The 20,535-nt window shown below is 42.6% G+C and overlaps 1 protein-coding gene across 11 annotated transcripts in view; it reads left to right on the plus strand.

Moving 5' to 3' along the window:
• Positions 1-20,535, plus strand: part of Cit (citron rho-interacting serine/threonine kinase) — a 157,735-nt gene that overhangs the window by 83,256 nt on the left and 53,944 nt on the right. For 5 of the 11 annotated variants that reach the window (XM_078039028.1, XM_078039029.1, XM_078039030.1 and 2 more), the window contains 9 exons: positions 2,557-2,808; positions 3,002-3,052; positions 3,667-3,720; positions 5,654-5,794; positions 7,597-7,722; positions 11,086-11,181; positions 16,190-16,306; positions 17,404-17,513; positions 18,503-18,677. In XM_078039028.1, coding sequence (XP_077895154.1) covers positions 2,557-2,808; positions 3,002-3,052; positions 3,667-3,720; positions 5,654-5,794; positions 7,597-7,722; positions 11,086-11,181; positions 16,190-16,306; positions 17,404-17,513; positions 18,503-18,677 — 1,122 coding nt within the window. The remainder of the gene's footprint in view (positions 1-2,556; positions 2,809-3,001; positions 3,053-3,666; positions 3,721-5,653; positions 5,795-7,596; positions 7,723-11,085; positions 11,182-16,189; positions 16,307-17,403; positions 17,514-18,502; positions 18,678-20,535) is intronic. The other 6 variants (XM_078039032.1, XM_078039038.1, XM_078039033.1 and 3 more) reach the window with 3 other exon arrangements.

Below are 20,535 nucleotides of genomic sequence, written 5' to 3' on the forward strand. Positions count from 1 at the left end.
GGTTTAGTTTTTAAAAAATATGTATTCCTTCTACCTAGCTACCCCTTATAGAGTATTTGGATTCGACTTTAAATGAAAACACCTTAAGGTCACTTGGTATAGTTTAATTCAGGCACTGTTGTAGCAACTGCTGATTCTTCCTCACCCATCTCCTCCTCAGGAAAGGAAATAGAGGTATGGGTACACCAAAGCCTTTTGTTTTTTGGGGGTATCTGGATGAATAGGACCATGCCTGCTCCTTCCTTCCCCCAAACTCTGAAGCTCCATTCAGAAGAGTTACTTTAGATGGGCCATCAAAGTTGTCCCTGGTTCCTCCTCTGACCTGCCCAGCTCTTGCCCACAGATGTCCCATACTCAGAGTTGACAGCTATCTCCCAGCAACCCTAGGAACAGACCGATCATCTCTCAGCTTTCTCCCCAAATAGGGATTTGGTTAGCTGTTGGATTTATAGGATTTCCTTGAAGTCTCCAGCCTAATAACAGAAGATCAGCAAATGCATTAGGTTCCTTTTGGTGCCTGTAGCAGATCAGGTGATCCAAGAGCTCCAATAGATGACAAGGATATTGCCTTCTTTCCCCTGGGTGCTGACAGCTCAGGAAGGAGAGATGTCGGGGGCCCAGTGGGACAGACGTTCTATCCTTGCTCCTGACAAAACACAAAAATTACGTTCCCTCGGCGCTCACATAAATCCAAGACCGTAAAGGGAGCTTGAGGACAATAGATGCCTGAGACTCCTCAGCCCTTTGCTGCCCTCATTGTTAGGGTTTATGTGTGGGCAGGACTGGTTTTCCCATTAGGCACAGCAGGCTCAGGGCCAAGGGACCACTATACTTTTAGGGTCATGTAAAATACTTATTTTTTAAATCCTTCCAAAAGAATTGAACTTTTATATCAAATACATAGATAATATTGACATTCTTATATTTAAATAAATGCAGTTATAAAATATTTATGCATATGTGTGTATATACATGTGTGCATTTATATATACATGTAATTTTTTTTTTTCTTTTGATTGGGGGAAGAAGCCAGGGCAGGCCTAGTGTCAAAAGTCACGAAAGTCACAGTCATATGTGGCCCTGGCAGAGGAGGGTCCAGAAACCCCAAGCAAAGCATATACACCATTTCACTTGTGTTGTGAATTCTGATGAGTTCTGATGATCGTATGCAGGCTGTGAAGCATCAATACTCAGTGTGCCCCACCCAGGGTCCACGTGCCCAACGTCCTAAACTGTACTTGAGTGACAGTGTATTTTGGGTGGGAGAGAGTGAAGTGAGACTCACACCCTTCCTTGGGCTCACATTTTCCTTTCCTCTCTACCTTTGAAGCAGGAGAGCTGCTTACATGGAAACCACCGCTCTATGTAAAAAACATCACCTCCCCTTCATGCATATCAAGAGATCACCTGTTATAGTGGGACAAAAAGTGTTTTAATATCCTGTTATTAAAAAAGCATAAATGGCAAACTTAATGGCTTAAAAAAAAATCCCTGCTCAGTTGATACCTTACCAGTTATTTCCTGGGAGAAGAGGTCTTGGAGGTGTTACCGTGTTTTATGAACATCGAAGACAGTCTTTTGTTTAATCCCTTGTACCTTTCATATTATACCTCCTCCCCATCCCAGTCACCTTGGATTTGGTTAGTGCTTATTCAGATATAATCCTTATACTTAGCCTTGACTTCGCTAATGAAGAATATCTTTCTTTATACTTGATCCAGAATTTTTCAAAACCATTGCCCATTTCATCTGGTAAATCCCATCATGGAATTAAAAAAAAATCTCCGTTCAAATGTTGTGTTTTCATTTTAGCAATTCATTTTTGAAAAGGTCAGGGCTGTTTGGATCACTTGAAAAATTTTTGCTCTGGGGAACGAGATAATTCTTTCCTGAGACTTTTTCTCACGAGTTATTTTGTCCAGAGCTAGTGTTTTGTGATTCTTCCAGATTTCAGGGTGACTTGCTTTGCAGGAGCAATGTTAAGCTCATCCTTCAATTTTGGGGCCAGAAAAATTAATGGTGAGAAACTGACAATGATGAGTTTCACCTTCTCGGATGCTTTCCACTGAGACTTCCAATTACCCTCTGGTGCCGTCTGAAAGGTTAATTTTAAAACTAGTACCATGTCTAATTGTGTTAGGAGCACATGACTTCTAAAGGACAAATCTATAGGAATGATTACCCTTGGAGGAGAACTACACGTAAGCAGTTTATCTTCGTCTAAAGGACAGCCCTCTGCACGCTCCAGAGTTCTGCCTTAAGGTGCAGCTCATAATGTGTGGTGTCATTTGCTCAGAGGATCCTATTTTCGGCATGTGAGATGCATGATACACAGGAAGGCAGTGTAGAGATCTAATCTGCTCCCTCCTCTTCCTGGTGCTCCTCCCCTTTGCCCACTCTGTCTCTTGCTGGGTCTGTCTGTCCACTCACCTCTCTCTGTTTGTGGGTCGGTCCTCTGTCCTTCTCTGTCAACGTGGCTCTCCCTCCGTGGTCGGTAGCCTGTCTTTTCCTCCCGGAGTTCCAGAGTTCACCTTTGTTGCATTGCCTGCTCTTTAGGAGTACCAGGCTCAAGTGGAAGAAATGAGGCTGATGATGAATCAGTTGGAAGAGGATCTTGTCTCAGCAAGAAGACGGAGCGATCTGTACGAATCTGAGCTGAGAGAGTCTCGGCTTGCTGCCGAAGAGTTCAAGCGGAAAGCGACAGAATGTCAGCATAAACTGATGAAGGTAGTCAGCCATCCCCCAGGAGGATGCTCTTTGGGCACAGTCATGGATGATCTTAGCAAGACACAAGGGAGCACTAGCTTAGTGAGTATAGGTTTGAGAAATAAATGGGATGTTTTTGGAAACTCCTGATGTTTTTTCTTACAGGAGATAACATTATTATTGTTTATTATTATTATTTTGGTCTCAGAGACCAAGAAAGTAAAATTGGTGGTGTTGTCTATAAGACTTTTAGGTTGTTAAGATTTCCCAGTGTGTTTTATCTTTGTAATTACAGGCTAAGGATCAAGGGAAGCCTGAAGCAGGAGAATATTCCAAACTTGAGAAGGTATATTTTCTGTGATTGGCTTTGCTCTGTGGGGTAGATTTTTAAATATTGCTGTCAGTATTGAGTCATCGATTAAGAATACTTTCTTAAAGACTCGAGAAATCTCTTCTACATTTATTTTACTTTATTTTCTTTAATTTTTTGGTGCCAGGGATGCAACCCCAAGTCGAGCACATGCCCAACCCCTGAGCTGCGCTCCCAGCCCCTCCAGGTTTTCTTGATGGTCTGCCTCGGGTGACCATGTCGAGCTTTAGCTCTGGTTCTCAGAAGGATAAAGGACACTTCATTTTTTGTCAATCTTCCTCACAGTAACACATAAACGCAGACACTTAATAAAACATGAATGAGAGTTCCCATTGCGTGGGAGCACTCTGCGACTTCTAGTCTTTTGGCTACATACGTGTTACTTGTCCTAGAGGAAAAGTCCTCATGGAAGTTTGCACCCGACATCCACAGACTTTTCTGATAGGCCACCGCTCCTCCTCGCCTTGAGCAGGTCTTGGAAGACAAACCCCCAAGACCCCCCTGAAAACCTCCAGGGACTGGAACTGCACTAAATGCAGATGTTAATGCTGATTTACCTTTTTCCTTATTTCCTGGGATTTCAATTATAGATCAATGCCGAGCAGCAGCTCAAAATCCGGGAGCTCCAAGAAAAGCTGGAAAAGGTAAGCCCAGGGTGATTTCTCAGGAACTTCCCCCCATTTCCCTAGACTTTTCTTTGCCTCGTCCCAGAGCACTGAAGATGAAAGAAATAGAATTAGTCACTCAGAGCCGAGGAAAATGAAGGGGGAGGGAGCTATTACCTGAAAATATCAGAGTTCTGAATATACTTTTTCCTTTTGAGACGTGTCAGCAGTGTTTATTTTTAAAAACCAAGCTGTGTGAGACTCTCAAGTAAAAGTTCTAATTATACTACAACAGCACCCGGGAGGCGGCTTCTCGCGCCTCAGGGGGCCAGGCTCCCCGGTTTGCACATTTGTGGGAGAAGCCTGGGCTGTTCTATCAGAAGCATGGCTGCCCGGAGGATGGTTGGGGGATCCCTGGAGTCATCCCCTGGTTGGTGATGGTGGGGGGTAGTGTTTGTAGATAGTGTCCTGCAAAATCTTTGTTAATCCCGTGCTTCTATTTTTATTTAATAATTTTTATTGACTTGTTATTACCTTAGCTTTATGAAGATATAACTCGATAAATAAAAATTGCCTCTGTTTATAACGTATACCATGGTGCTCTGATTTGTTCCCCTCAGTTGTGAAGTAAGGTAATTAACACACCTGTCACTTCATATATTTGTTTATTTATTTGTGGTGAGAACTTTTCAGTTTTCAAGCCTTGCCTTTGTCCAATCAATAGATGCTTAACTCAAGGGCTGGAATGAATTTGGTTCTGGGTATGCCTCTCCTGTCAGAGTGTTTGTGTAGGTGTTGGCTGGCTTGATTTAATAGAGCCAATATTTATTTATTTTTATTATTGTGATTAAAAATATTCCACATAACATTAAATAACCATTTCTCAGTGTACGGTCTAGTAAAGTTAAGTACATTCAACATGGTTGGGCGATATCTCTGGAAATTTTTCATCTTATATCAAAACTCTATACTCGCCAGACACCAATTCCCCTTTTCATTTAACTTAAAATTAAACTCAAAGTAAAATTTAAAAAGTGAATTTTCTGCCATATTTCAAGTGCTCAGGGACCACATGGGGCTAGAGGCTCCCTTACGGGACAGTGCGTATCTTGGAGTTGGCGTTTTCTTGCAGTTTCTCCTTTTTATAAAAATTTTTTTTAGTTGTGGCTGGTACAATATCTTTATTTATTTTTATGTGATGCTGAGGATCGAACCCAGTACCTTACACATGCAAGGCAAGTGCTCTACCACTGAGCTACAGCCCTAGCCCACTACTTTTTAAAATTTTGATTTAAAGCAAAATACATGTGAAGTTGTTAGTCTCATGAATTTGGGTCTTTCCTTTCCTATGGTGCTATAAGACCACTAGTGTATTTAGGGCCCAAATAAAAATCAGTAAATACAGAATAAACTTTAAGAAGTTTATTTTTTTCCCTGTAAATATGGATTTTGTGAATTATCATTAATACTATGCCTAACCTTTGAAAGGGACTTATTTAAAGAAAAATATTTAAATTATAGCTTTTATCTTGTTTTCTTCATGTAAGAGTAGTGCAAATTCCCCATAGGAAAATTAGCAAATGAGATAATTAAAATAAGAAGGAAATTAATGATCAGAGGTAAATACTTTAATTGCTAGGTAGGTCAACCATCTAGACCTTTTTGTTTGCATTCACGACATTACATTGAATTAAAGATACAAATGATTATCAGGTACACCATTATTTTATGTATTACAAGAAAGAAAAATGCATCAATCTTCATTGTAGGATGATTCCAAATTAAGTGATGTTAAAAATAAAGTAGCACCTTAGCATAGATGGAATACAGAATAGAAAGAATGCTTTTACTGTTTTGGGAGATGGAGAGAGTGTACTCTCAGTGTTCCCTGAAAGTACCACTTAGGGCATGTCACCATCTTTTTCACTGAGTGGATTTGGACTTCTGTGCCCTGCACCTTCTTTCCTCGCAGGCGGTAAAAGCCAGCACAGAGGCCACTGAGCTGCTGCAGAACATCCGCCAGGCCAAGGAGCGAGCCGAGAGGGAGCTGGAGAAGCTGCAGAACCGAGAAGACTCTTCTGAAGGCATAAGAAAGAAGCTGGTGGAAGCCGAGGTGAGCAGGGGCCTCCAGCCTGCGGTGGACTGCCCTCAGGCGCCTGCTCGACCGGCCTCGGCTGTGCCCAGGGAAAGAAACTGCAGAGCATCACTTGCTTATGTTTGACCAAACTGCTTCCCTTCTGAAGATCCCTTTGAAACTTGACAGGATGGGAAAGCTTCTCCCCAAGAGAAAAGAGATCTGTCTCCACAGCTCCAAAGCAAAAGATGCTTCCACCAGAGCTTTCCTGTCTACCCGCTTCCCTCCGAGCTCCTGGCCAATCTGGAGCATTCATAGTGTGTCGGCCCCCTGTCTGGCCACCTCGGAGTTTTCCTTCCCCTTCCTGTTTGCCCTGCTGTCTTCTCGACAGTGTTAATAACATATTGATCTTCACGGCTTTCCCTGTTCCCCGTGTGTGGACGACTCTCGGATCCACATTTTGGGGCCTCTTGTCTCCCTCGAATTCTTTGTTGTTGTTGTTGTTGTTGTTGTTTTGAAATCATTTATATAATCACACAGAAAATACGGGAGTGCCTTTTCACTGTCAAAACTTAAAACTGCACAGATAAGTGTAGGGTAAAAAGTGACACTTCTTTGCCTCCCCAGCCCTTGGTGATTGTCCCGCAGAATGCATGTGCTATAGTTGTTTCTCTCTCCTGCTGGGTCTTTGCATTTCCCGTCACAGTCTGGGTGGGAATCTGTTGGTATGTGGCTCTTTGTGGCTCTTTCCTGGCTCTATTTCCTGTTGCTCCCCTGAAATCCTAGCTGGATGTCTGAACAGTGCCTTAAATTTAGAATGAACTTAGTCGAGTCTCTTTCCCCACAAGCTGGTTCCCCTTTTTAGTTTTCTCCTACCAGTCAGGGCCACCATCGTTCTTCTGGTCACACTAGGCTTGAAACCTTGATGTCCTCTCTGAGTCCTTGGACCCTACCATTCAATGAGTCACTCAGTCCCATAAGAGATGCTCCCTCCCTCCCCTTCACCCCCTCTTGCCATTCCTGTTGCCATCTGGTCCGAACCCTTTTCCTTTTAGCTAACTAATGGAGTGATTTCTTGATCTTCTTCTTCCACCTCACTGGCACAGATTCATGGCCCCTGGGGACCCCTGCCCCACCCCAACTATTTCAGGGGTCCCATGTATCCTAGGTGCACCCCTGAGCTAGTACAGGAAGCTCTTCACATTTAACCCACAAATGCTATCCTTTCACCTTCTCAGCTGCTTGGTCCCCTGTCTATCCTGTGCTGTAGTCAGTCTGGCTTTCCTTGGGGCCTAAGTTGGCTCTCAACCACTTCCATGTTTCTGGTAGCGGGCCTTCTTTGTGTGCAACGCCATCCGCCTTCCTGTCCCCCACCCCTATCCATTCCAAACCTCCCAACACCGTCCCTCCTCACAGCTCGCACTTGTATCACTCTGCTGTTAAAAGTCCCCCTTCCTGCTTGTCCCCCCTACAGTGCTTGTCCCTGTGTGCTTTGTGGGTCTTCCCCCTCTCAGCCTGTGTGGTATGACTTGTGTACGCCTTCTCTCTTTCCAAGGGCAGGGATTGCTCTTCTTCCTCTCGTATTTCCCATGAGGCCTAGTGTGGTACTTTGCAGATAGTAGGTGCTTGGTAAATATTTGAATGAATGAATGCACTCTTGTAATCTACACAGCTGAGCACCTGAATCATAGAGTCTTATTTTCCTCACTGTTGCTTCAGGTGCCTGAGACTTTTCTTCCTGATTCGAGTGTATGCTTCTTGAGGGCTCTTTCCCATGGTGCAGGTGATATGCCCGTAGCGGTTGCTCCATTAAAACTCTCTGATTGATTCATGATCTACAGGAACGCCGCCATTCTCTGGAGAACAAGGTAAAGAGACTAGAGACCATGGAGCGTAGAGAAAACAGACTGAAGGATGACATCCAGACAAAATCCCAACAGATCCAGCAGATGGCTGATAAAATTCTGGTGAGCAGGAATGAAAGTTGGAAAGTTCAAAGATAACAGGTCAGAGGTTGCAAAGGGAAGGGGGTAAGGAGGAGAATTAAATGCTATCACACGGGAGGTTTCACCAACTTGGTGAATTAAGAGAGGTGGTTTCAGTGTGTACCACATCCCAGAACAGTATGAATGACCTAATATCGGATGTTTCGGCACTGGTAATAGATCCATCAGTACTATTTTTTGCTCTGTTTGCTACTGCCTGGCATTTTTTATTTTAGTCGAATATGCTTCTATTATTTTTGATATATTTTTATAGGAGGATTTACATTCTTCTATTAGCAGAGCTTTGTATGGCCATTAACTTTGCATTGCCAATTTAAAAAGCTCTTGGGGTTTTAGACCTTTAAGGCTGAAACCTGTGTTCTTGCTTTGAGAGAAGAAATTAGTCATACAGAATTATTTTTCTCAGAGTAGTATTTGTCATAGATCCATGTTCACCCACTCACTTTTTCTGCTACAGTTGGTTATTATTATTTTTTTTTCAATTTCCTTAGATATGGCAGGTCTTTTTTAAGGTTTCTTATTCTGATTCTGTCTCATGCTCTGATGGCCAAATTAACCTGATGGAGGAAGGCCCAGGTGGCTCAAGGTGCAGTTACATTGAAGTTTTGTCCCTGCCAGGGAAGAAGGCAGGCCCTTGAAGGGCTCTTTCCTTGGATCTCAGTCCCCAAACCAGAAATTTGATATCACGTTTGAAAGACTCAGTGGTGACCTGGGATCCCTTCATAACTCCCTCCTGTCCTACCCCTTGGCAAGGCTCCAAAGTAATTGGGCGGTTCCTCTCCACGAAAGGTGAGGTGGAGGGCAGGCCAAGTCATCTCTCTCTCTTCGCATCACCTCTGGGAAATGAGGCACCAGCAACTATATGAACTAAAGAATGGCCAACTTCTAGGCTCATACAGTACTTAACATCAAACCCCAACACCCTGACACTTGACACTGTTTCTCGTTTGTGTATACCAGTGAATATATGGATGTTCTTGAACAAACAGGTAAAAGAGGGATTGGTTGAGTTGTTTTCCCTTGACACCCAGTCTTCATGTGTGTGTGTGTATATATATATATATACACACACACACACATACTATATATTTATATGTCTGCACACAAAGACGAATGTGACTGTTAGTCTACCCTTTCTGTCCTCTTGTTCCATCATCTAAGTTTCTCTTGGCTATCGTTAAGTATGTGAAATTTTATCGTGAATAAGATTAGATTCCACCACCAGTATCTCTTGTATGGTACAAAGTGGTTAACTCTCTTGTGGTTACAAAATGTTTCTCTGTTTAATGGTGATGTGTTCATTCATTCATTCAACAAATATTTAATGAGCTTCTACTATGTGTCAGGCACTGTTCCAGGAGCTGGAAATATAGCAGTGAACAACAACAGTCTTTGTATAACGTGACTAAAGGGTCGATCCAAACATATAGAAAAAGATCCGTTTGAAAAATGACAACAACAACAAAAAATGCCAAACCACCAAACAGCCAGATTTTTGATTTCTGTTTCTCCAAAGGTTTTTTGGTAATTAAAATGTAACAGTATAGAGTCCTGCACTCCTGGATTATGTGTTATAAACTCCTATTCATATGTAGACCAGAAATTTGGTCATAAAGTCATCAGTATCAGTATCTGATTTTGGATCTATTTTTAGATTCTGATTTCCTTTTCTGTGCCATGTTATGAAGACTGAAATAAGGAAAGATGCTTATCAAGTGATTTCTAACTGAAAGGAAAAACAAGTGGATTTCTTTGTCCGAATGTATCTTGCCACCTGCCCAAGTACCTTTGTGGTTGTGACTTCATTTAACAGAAGGTGTCTTTTGCTCAAGAACCCTGTGCTGAGGCTGCAGAGTATCTAGGACATGGGCAAAGAGTGGTCCTTAATACTGTTACGTAATGGTGATGCTTGGAAGCAGACTCCAGAATGTCATTTTGCTTTAAAATATTTGCTATTCTGATAAGAACTTTCAAAACAGATAATTGGGACTCTTATTACAGCAAAATCTTTTGCTTTAATCAGAGAAGTCATTGCAGGCAATACTTTAGTAAGTACACATAAAGCCCTTAACAATGTTTTTATTAATTAGAATCCTGTTTACGTTCAACTTTACAAGATCACATCTGTTATATTGCAGTAGATTTTGTGCACCTGGTCTTAAGATTGAGCATTTCAATGGCCCCCAAACAAAGCCCATGCTTGCAGACTTTAAAATTTCAAAAGCTTAATCACTAACATTTTATGTGCATGTGAATCGCAAAGTACTTTTTTCCTCCCATTTTATGGACATATCCTGTATAATTTCCTCATTCTTCAAAATTCCCATAATTGCTTCTACTTCAAAGAAAAATTTCATAATAGTGCGAAGAGATGAAAACTTGGAGTAATGACTTTTGATATCAGTAATTAACTAATGGGTCCAGATTCATAAGAATTAACTTAGATGCAGCTCTCTGTGCATTTAGAGAATGGTTCAATGAATTGAATACTACCTTTAAAAGATCAGTTTATAATACATTGGCAAATGAGTTGCTATAATTTTCAAATTACAATTTTATTTAAAAGCAGAAAGCTTAACAATAAAAGGACTCGGCAAACCTCAAATTTAAGTTATTTATATTACTCCAGATTCTCTTCCCATCTTTAATACGAATGCATGTATTTTTTGTCATTATTACCAGTGTGTTTTGTGTTTGTCTTTGTTCCCATGAGCATTGTTTCGTGTCTACGTTATGTTACATACACATCTCCTGATCTTCACATTCTCCACATAGCAGCTGGCTAAAATAATCATTCAGATCTCGAAGTGTTTGAATTGTAACATTAGTTTTCCTTTTTAGCTAGGGTTCTTGAGCAATAATTTTGTTAATGAACGAAACACAAAATGTTGTTGATCATCATAATAAATCAAAATTACTTTTCTCATTTAAGGCTGCCATAAGAGCGAAAATGGCCTGAGGCTCAAGACAGTGATCAAGGGCTCTGTGCTGACCAAACTTCCAAGTGTTGCTTTGTAATCCTCATTTCTCCGTGCAAAGTTGAACAGCTGCCTTTGTGTGACCTGTCGTGCTGACATGTTTCTGATCCCAGGCCTCACAGCCTCACAGCCGTGTATACATATGTGGTGCGAACACTTGGACTTGGAAAACCAGGGCCAAGGCACTGTGGTGGTTTCCTTCCTGAGAGCCTTAGGCTAGTAATGGAGAAGCAGCTACCTATTACCTGTGGCACCTGTGCCAAAGTCTTGTTTCCTGTGGGTGTCTAAGGTACATTGGCTGTGTCCTTCCTTTGGCACACCTGACCATCTCTCCTTTCGTGTCCAGGAGCTGGAGGAGAAACACCGGGAGGCCCAAGTCTCAGCCCAGCACCTAGAAGTACACCTGAAGCAGAAAGAACAGCACTACGAGGAAAAAATTAAAGTAAAGATACTTTCTGGTCTTCTCTGGCCTTCCTTCTATAGGACCATATGGCTTTCTTCTCTTCCAGGGTACTTAGGGCCACTTCTTGATAAACCAAAGGACTGTTTGGGGTAAATGCTATACTCACTCTATGATGGGAAGTTTTGGGGTCTGAAGTTCAAAAATATTTTTTTGGCCATTATATATTTCAATTCCATTAAAAACATTTTTTAAAGACTGCTACCACTCAGTTTATGATAATTTAGATTTTTTTTTTTTGGTACCAGGGATTGAACTCAGAGGCACTCCACCACTGAGCCATAACCCCGGCCCTTTTTATATTTCATATAAAGACAGGGTCTCACTGAATTGCTTAGAGCCTCACTTTTGCTGATGCTGGCTTTGAACTTGTGATCCTCCTGCCTCAGCCACCCGAACCACTGGGATTATAGGCATGCACCACTGGGCCTTTCTAGTTTATGATAATTTAGATTTAGCCATGCATGCACCACATTCCTTACTTTTAATTTTCTTCCTGCATCTCAAACCTCAGCTTCTTTCCCTTCTGTTTAAAGTATATCCTTGAGAACTTGCTTTAGTGCAGAACTGCAGGTGACAAGCTGTCTTCTGTGTTTGTCGGAATATGTGCTTATTTTTCATCCTTATTCTAAAGAGGTTTTGATGGGATCAAAGTGTACATTGGCTGTTGTCTTCTTGTAACAAACACTCTTGGAAGACACATTCCATTAACTTGGGCTCTTAATACTGTCATTATGAAGTCATCTGTCAGTCTACATTGTTCTCTTTGAAAGTAATCTATTGTTTTTCTTTAAAATTTCGCTGCATTTTTAATTCTGAAGTTTTAGTGTGAGGTGTCTAGATGTGGATTTCTTTTGATTTGTTCTGCTTGAGATTTACTGGAGTATTGAATAGGTTAATGTCTTTTTTGATCAATTCCAAGAACTTGATGGTTATTATCTCTTCTGTCTTTCCTTTTGGGAATTTGATTAGGTGTTTGTTTATCACCTCAAATCTGTCCTTTCTCTTATTTTCCATTTGTTTGTCTCTTTGTGCTACATTTGGGTAAGTTCTTCTGACTTGTTTTCCAGTTTACTAATTCTTTCTTAGCAGTGTCTAATCTGTTACTGAGTTTTTTTTTTTTTTTTTTTTTTCAGTTTTCGGTGGACACACCATCTTTATTTTATTTTTATGTGGTGCTGAGGATAGAGCCCAGCGCCCCACGCATGCCAGGCAAGCGTATTACCACTTGAGCCACATCCCCAGCCCTGTTACTGAGTTTTTAATTTTAGTAATAGTTTTTTGTTTTGTTTCACTTTGGTACTGGGATTTGAATCCACAAGCACTTTATCACTGAGTACACCCTAGCCGTTTTTATTTTTATTGTGAGACAGGGTCTCTCTAAATTACCCAGGCTGGTCTCAAACTTGTGATCCTCCTTTCTCAGCCTCCTGAGTCACTGGGATTACAGGCATGTGCTATCATGTCCAGATTTTTAGAATTTCTGTTGGGTTCATTCCCAAGTTTGTTAGATTGTTTAAAACAATACTTTTAAATTCCATGTTTTCATTTTCAAGTTGTTTTTTTTTTAAAGTCTTTAATTTCTTGATATGCATGAAGTGTCGTTGTTTGATGATCTGTACTTCAAAGGTCTGCTTTCACTCTGCTGCTGTTTTCATCCCTGCCCTTCCCTCACAGTGCCTGTTTCCTTTTGCATGCCTGGAATGCTGTTCATTTTCCTTGGAAAATTATTAATGGGAATTTTTTAAGGTTTGGATGAAAATGTGCACCCACCATAAGGGGTAACTCTTGGCTTTTGATTTCTGTCTCTTCTTGATGTTTGAGGCTGTCAGAACTGAAGCTCAAGTTCATTTGGTTGAGCAAATGCCTCAGGTTAAAGACAGCTTTATATCTTTCTTACCTCTCCCAGTTCCTGTTTTCCTTTAGATTTTTTTTTTGGGGCGGGGTCTATGACATCTTGATTCTCTTGCCAGCTTATAGATCCTTCTGGGAAAACATTTCTGTATTTTATCTATAATTCTAGATCATGTTCTGGAGGAGGGCTGGCCCCATTCATTTGGCCCACTGTATTTCCAGAAACATGTCAGCCTATCAGTTGCATTTTAAAATCACAGCAGGTTTCCATTACAGTGTTCCCCAGGCCTTTAATCCACTGTCGGGTTCTTGAGAATCAGATGTTGGTCCTTATACCTCAGCATTATCTTTTCCCCTTCCCAGTTGGGATGTTGAAGGAGACTGTTAACTTTTATGACGGTCTTGTCATGGACTTCCAGAGCTGGAATCCTCTGTTGAGTGGCCCTTTCTTGGGGATGAGACTAACATGTAGTATGTGCTCACACAGCGTTGCCACCAGCACTACCTGGGCGTCTTTCTTCTTTTACTCCCGACTTGACTTCAGTTATTTTTTATTAAAAGAAGTGTAGGAGTTAGGCTTGATGGTTGAGTCAGGGGGATCACAAGTTCAAAGTCAGCCTGGGCAACTTAACAAGATGCTGTCTCAAAATAAAAAAGGTTGGGGGTGTAGCTCAGTGGCAGAGCATTTACCTACCAGACCTGAGCCCTGGATTCAATCCTCAGCACTGCAGAAAGAAGAAAACAACAACAAACAAATAAAAATATGTATATATGTCCATGTATTTGTGTATATATATATATATATATATATATATATATATATATGCATATACGTGTATATGTATGAAATAACCCAGAAGTGACCTCAACCTCAAAGTGTTCTCACCGGGCACAGTGGCACACGCCTCTAATCCCAGCGGCCCCGGGGGCAGTTCGGGAGGCTGAGGCAGGAGGATCACAAGTTCAAAGCCAGCCTTAGCAAAAGCAAGGGTGCTAAGCAACTCAGTGAGACCCTGTCTCTTAAGTAAAAAAAAAAAAAAAAAAAAAAAAAAACGGGCTGGGGATGTAGCTCTGTGGTGGAGTGCCCCTGAGTTTAATCCCCAGTACCAAAAAAAATTAAAAAAAAAAAGAAGTAGTTTTCTCCTGTGAACTGCCCTACTTTAATGAATTTTAAATTTTATATGCTATTCCTTTTAGTTTGGAACTCTTACTGGCTTCCAGGCTTTTATCTTTGTAATAAACTAGTTTTCAGAAAATAATGAGACTGTATACAGTAGTCCAAGGCAGTTTAGTATGATGACCATGACCCTTTGTAAAGCCCTTTCTGTGATTTGAGTGATTAAACTGTCATTCCTGCCAAAAGCCATGCTTGTCTTGGGTTGATTTAGGTGTCTTCACTGGTCCCTCATTTCAAACAAAGTCCTTGCTCATCTCCCAAACTACTACATCTTCTTGTTTGTCCTTCTGCCAGTTGAGTCCTGTCAAGGTGAGAGATGCTTCCCATTCACGATAGAGGCTTGTCTCTTTGGTCCACAACCTCTCATTGGTATCCATCACTGCCAAAGTCAAGGTCTTACTTAGAACAGATTTTTTCCGGCACATGTCTTTCATTGCTTTAGCTCCTCATGAAAAAGGAGCTTATTATATGATCTCTGCTACCTTCTAGAGAGAAAGAGCTTTGTTTTATAGATCCCAGGGAGTGTTAAGGGAAGATCTGTTTTCTTCCGTGTGCCCTACTGGAATCTGTACAAAACCATTCCTTTTTAACCTTTTCTGCTTTTTGTGCCTTGTTCTAGCTTATGTAAGGCCATTTTAGTAATAATTATGATCATACCCTAGATTCTGCCCTGCTCTGGCTCATAATTTTAGCATCACCCTCAGACGTCCAAGAGAGTTGGCGGCCTATCATCCTATTTAGCTGCTTCCCTCCTCCCATGACCCTGCTCTCCACCTTTTGCTCCTCTCCACCAACTCCTATTCTATTTATTATTTTTTTTCATCTATCAGTTCTGGTTTAAAGCCCTCTTTGAAATCTGTTCTTTCCTTTATCATGTGGACCCCTTCCCTGTGGACTGGCTGTTTTTAGGAACAGTGTCCCCATGAGCTATGCAGGCCCCTTCACAATAGACATTGTGGGAAAGGCACATTTCAATCCCGTCCGTGACCCCAATTCTTTCAGCTTTATTCCCAGTATCCTGTTGTCCTTCTTGATGCAGTTGGTGCCATTTGCGGAAGGAGAAGGGATCCTCTGTGATGAGAGACATAGAGTCGTGGTCAAAGGCTTGGGCAATTTATAAGGTCTTCTTTCTTCCTTTCTTTTTCACTTATTGTTTTGGCAACTGGCAGGGCTGGGTGTGCCCTGCAGAACATTAGGTCAAGCTGGTGCTTGGTGACAGACACCATCACTGTTATTTTTTTCCTCTTGGGAATAGTAGGTGCTTACAGTGGTGTTCTTGGTTCAGAGAATACATGGTTTCTCTTCCCCTGGGAAAAGTTTCTGTTCCCAATAACTTCTTCCCCCCTAGCTGGATCAGAAGAAGAATGGAGGAAAGCGGCATTTCCCCCGCATTCTTTTATGTTGTCTTTCCCACCCATTGCCCATCCACCTCCCTCATGGGTGGGCAACATCCTCTTGTCCCCGGCCTTTTTTGAATATCAGCCTTGGTCAGACTTCCTGTTCCTCCACACACATCCCAGGAGAACCCAGAATTCATTCTGTATAATTAGGAACAAGCAATGTTTTGAAAGCTACTGGTGCATTGGCTGAGAAAAAGTCGTAATATTTGAAAGTTATAGGAACTTTATTTTCTAGATCACTGGAAAGATCTTTTCCTCCTGCTCATTCTTGGATGTCCTGCTCTGATCTGTTTGGCTGCTGACTTTCACATAAGTTCCTAGTTCAAATCTGTCTGTGACTCGCCATTCGACGATGTTGGTCCTTGAGTTCCTAATCTCATCCTGTTTGACAGACAGACACCTCCTGATTTTGGCCTTCTCTTAGCTCTAGAGTTTGGAGGCCCTTGCTTCTCTGCGCTTCCCCCTCCCTTCCTCCTTTTTTCTCAAGTGCCCCTGTTTGGGCTCCCTCAGCTCCCCGCTTGGCTACCTGTGATGTTGGCGTCTTCTCTTGTTTCTGTAGGTGTTGGACAATCAGATAAAGAAAGACTTGGCAGATAAGGAGAGCCTGGAGAACTTGATGCAGAGACACGAGGAGGAGGCCCATGAGAAGGGCAAGATTCTCAGCGAGCAGAAGGCGGTAGGTAGAAGGGCTCAAAGAGCCCATTTTTTTCAAGGAGGGTTTTTAAAACCTGCCAAGAGTCACTCATTTGAGGCGACTCCATTTCATCTGGTGACTTATCCCTGTGCAGTCCTATAGGTAATAGGAAGCTACCTTTGAAACTGCTTCCTGTCCTGAAGACAACGGAGCTGTGGCTCCAGGTGGCAGTGCTTGCTCTTCTTTAAAACCCATGCTCGTCTGTACCCACTAGGATGTGGTCCCTTAGAATGCCCCTGACAAGATGGTCCTTGTTCTCCTGCATCTCTCTCCTTGCTAATCCTCATAGTCCATTGTTTCAGAAACTCGCAGCTCATAGGATTCACCTGTGATGCTTATTGATACTGTATTCATATTTCCTCAGACTCTGTTGAAACTCTCCACATTAGACCCTCTAAGTGTGTGTGTGTGTGTGTGTGTGTGTGTGTGGCTGGGGGTCCTGAGAAGGTATAACTTTAACCAGTGCCCATCCTACCCCACCCTAGTTCTTATGATTCAATAAGTTGTGGAAACTCTGAAGTAGAAAAATATGGTGCCCTAGGGCTGGGGCTATAGCTCAAAATGGCAGAGCATTTACCTAGCATATGTGAGGCACTGGATTAGATCCTTAGCACCCATAAAAATAAATAAAATAAAGGTATACTGTTCATCTGCAACTACAAAAAAGATTTAAAAAAATATATTTTAAAAAAGAAAAAAATATGATGCTCTAAATATGAACTTGTAGGTTGAGGTTAGAGGCCCTGCAGGCCCAGCTCACATGTGGATGACAACTGGGATGTAAAGAGGTCTGCTTCTTACAGGAACTGGATGCCAGGTTCCTGAGCAGGTCCTTCTGTGTGGTTTTAATGCCAGCCACTTAGCTAGTGTGGAGACATTTAATTTTGGTTGGAAAAACAACTGAGTGCCATCTGTTTGGTGACATCTGTGATCTTTAGGGTACAGACTAGTTGGTGCACTTGTTACCTGTGGCCAAACTGCTGGCATTTCAGAGAGACTTTACCCTGGCTCACCTGGCCCATGTGAATCCAATTCTAGTGTAACTCTGAGTGTGAGGGTCAGAGGTCCTTGTGTTTCAGATGATCAATGCTATGGATTCCAAGATCAGATCCCTGGAACAGAGGATTGTGGAACTGTCTGAAGCCAATAAACTGGCAGCAAATAGCAGTCTCTTCACCCAAAGGAACATGTAAGTGTTTAGGTTCTAACTGTGTACGTTTTTTATGTTTTGGTCTTCTCCTCTGGCACATAAACTCTGTTTTCCTTCTCTCTGATAGAGCTGGAGCAGAGTTAATTACTTCTGTACTTTGGCCTAGCCTGCCTACGCTTGTATAATTTTGTCCTCTTTAGTGGTCTCACTTCACCATGGCCTTTCTTTTGAGTTGGGTTTTCTTAAATGCCTCAAATTACCACCTCAAATTAGAGTGTTTTGCTTTAATAAGACTGTTTATCATTTGCTTTTGGAAAGGTGCTGTCCTCCTTTCCCAGTCTTGCCTCTTACAATGAGAGGTGATCTTGTGTGTACCCTGTCAGGCATCGTTTTGCTGTGGTTAGACTGTACCCCAGGGCGGGAGGACTGGGGTTCAGTAGGGACTGTTTTCAGGAGCACTTGAATCATAATCTCTCTACCCAGAGAATTACAGTCTCTATGATTTTTTTCCCCCCATAGATTCCCATTTTAATCTTAAGCAGTTTGGTGGGCTAGATTTGGTCTTTGGGTCACTAAGATTTGTGATGTTTGCAAGCAGTTTGGCGGAGAGGAGGAAAGATAGCATTATTTCTTTGCATTCCAGTTTCTTTCCCAGAGCCTTTGTTAATGAGCTGCTGGGGACACTCCTATGCTCTGAGGAGGCCCCTTTCTGCTCTCCTGTAGCAGCTCTCAAAGAAAAAACTCAAAAGGCCTACCCTGTGAATGAACTGTTAGCATATTTTGCATCTGTCTTGACCACCCCTAACCCCATAGGTGAGGGAATCTGGCAGTGGTGACTAAATGGTTTTTAGGATCCCCAGGCCTGGCTCATGCCTATGAGGCCAGATCAGGAGGGAGATAACTTCAGAAATACTACAGTCTGCTTAATGAGGACTCGCGTCTCACTCTGTTTCTGTCTGTCCTGAGGAGACGTGTTCACCTCTGATGTGGCTGTGATTTTGTTTGGATCCTCCCACCACCCCTACCAGGAAGGCCCAGGAAGAGATGATTTCAGAACTCAGGCAGCAGAAGTTTTACCTGGAGACGCAGGCTGGGAAATTGGAGGCCCAGAACCGAAAGCTGGAAGAACAGCTGGAGAAAATCAGCCACCAAGATCACAGTGACAAGAGTCGGCTGCTGGAGCTGGAGACCAGGCTGAGGGAGGTGAGAGCGGGGGGTGGTCTCCCGAGCTTTTAGGAGGGGGTGGGGGACTTAAGCTCCAAACCAGCCTGCTTCCAAGCATCAGCCAGTACATACACAGGAGGCATTGTGTATGGTGACCAGGAACAGAGTGGACCCCATGGATTTGGCTTAGAATTCACATCTTAGTGGTTTAGACTTCCTATTAGTTTTGTGACCTCTTTTTTAGTTTTGCAAGCTACTCAATCTCTGTGCGTTAGTTTCCTCATCTGTGCAATGTCATTGTATCTCCTCCCTGGCTCACATGGGGATTATGTAAATTGGTGCATCTGTCAAATGGGAGTGGGATGATTCCTCCTTCAGCAGGAGGAATGAGGGCCTCACCGGGTCGTCCACACATGCTGTGTGGCAGTGCTGAGTGTGTAGATTAATAGACACAGCCACACTGAGCTGGCTTCATGGAAGTAGTTCTCTTCAGAGATACATAGAAGCTTGGAAGAGAAACCAGGTTTTTGAGAGGAAAGTAGAGCAACTTTGATTGTAGCTGTGTTGAAGCCATAAAGTCACATTGTGCATTCACTGTGTATTTATTAAATTCCTGCTGTGTGCCAGTAATTAGCATAGGGATACGGTGGTGAGGACAGACTGTTCCTGATCTTGGGGGCTTTCAGCCGGGTGGCCAGGATTAGCTGGACCTACAGAAGCAGGACTGGAGGTACGGAGAGCAGTTGTTGGAAGTAGGATGAGGGCTGGGAGTGAAGGCCATGTCTAGGGCGCAGTAGGTGTTCAAATATTTGTGATGGAGTTCTTCAGAAAGCTGATGCTCTTCCTTAAGGAAAAGACTATTAAGCAGACAGGTCCGAGGACTAGACCTTGAGGAATACTAGTGTTGTGGTGTGTCTTAATTTATACATGAGTATTAAAATCAAGCCTCTTTTCCAAAGGACAGAAAAAAAATGTATAATCTCATGTTTGTCAGCAGTGCAGACCCTCCGTTAGAATCATCTGGAGCATGGTAAAGTGTAGCATCCTTTATGTCATCTTTAGCTTTTGAAAATGAAATTGGAAAGGAGTACAGGAATTTGCGTTTTTAACAAGCACCTGGGTGATTCATACGCTCCCTGGAGTTGGAGAGCCCTTGTTCTGGGATGTCCAAAGCCTTTCGTGATCTTGTTTACGTTTGCTGGCAGAGTCAGCCTCAGGTGTGGGTGTAAATAACCCAGGCAGAGTTCTTCAGCCTGGGAGCTGGGACTGGCTGTCTCTTCCCTTCCCTTTCCACATACACACGTGTGTCTTACCAAGCCTGTCCTGCGGCTGTAGCACATCTGGACAGTTAAAATGACCCCAGGGTAGCTTGCTGCTTTTCTTCTTTTAAAATTAGTATAATTAGTGGCCCTGGGATGATAGAAGAAACTTAAAAATGTTTCATGAGAGGCTCAGGCTCTGTATTCTCCCTGGGTGTTTTTGAGTTAGCTTTAAATAGAACAAGGCCAGTCCATCTCCTCCTGGCAACACGCTGCTGTTGAGACCGAGGGCAAAGGCCCTAGCCTCAACCCAAAGGCACTGGACTCGCTCTTCCTACCTCTTGTGGTTTTGCTGAGGGGCATCAGGGACGTTCAGGCTAACTGTTAGAGTCCCAGTGCCCTGATGCTGGCATTCTAATAGACATTCACAGTCTTTGCTAGCATGGGCTTGAGCCAGAGTTCCTGAGTTGGAATGCTACCCCTGCCATCTTTAGCTATGTGACATTTGCCCAGTGGTCTGATGTCTCACCACCAAGTGCGCTTATCTGTACGTGTAGGTGATAGCATACCTCCCTTGTTGGGTTTTACGAGGTGTGGTGAGTTTACGCAGCACCCAGCACGTCGTAGGCACCATTTGC

This window comes from Ictidomys tridecemlineatus, chromosome 2, assembly GCF_052094955.1.
Source record: "Ictidomys tridecemlineatus isolate mIctTri1 chromosome 2, mIctTri1.hap1, whole genome shotgun sequence".
Classification (NCBI taxonomy): Eukaryota; Metazoa; Chordata; class Mammalia; order Rodentia; family Sciuridae; genus Ictidomys; species Ictidomys tridecemlineatus.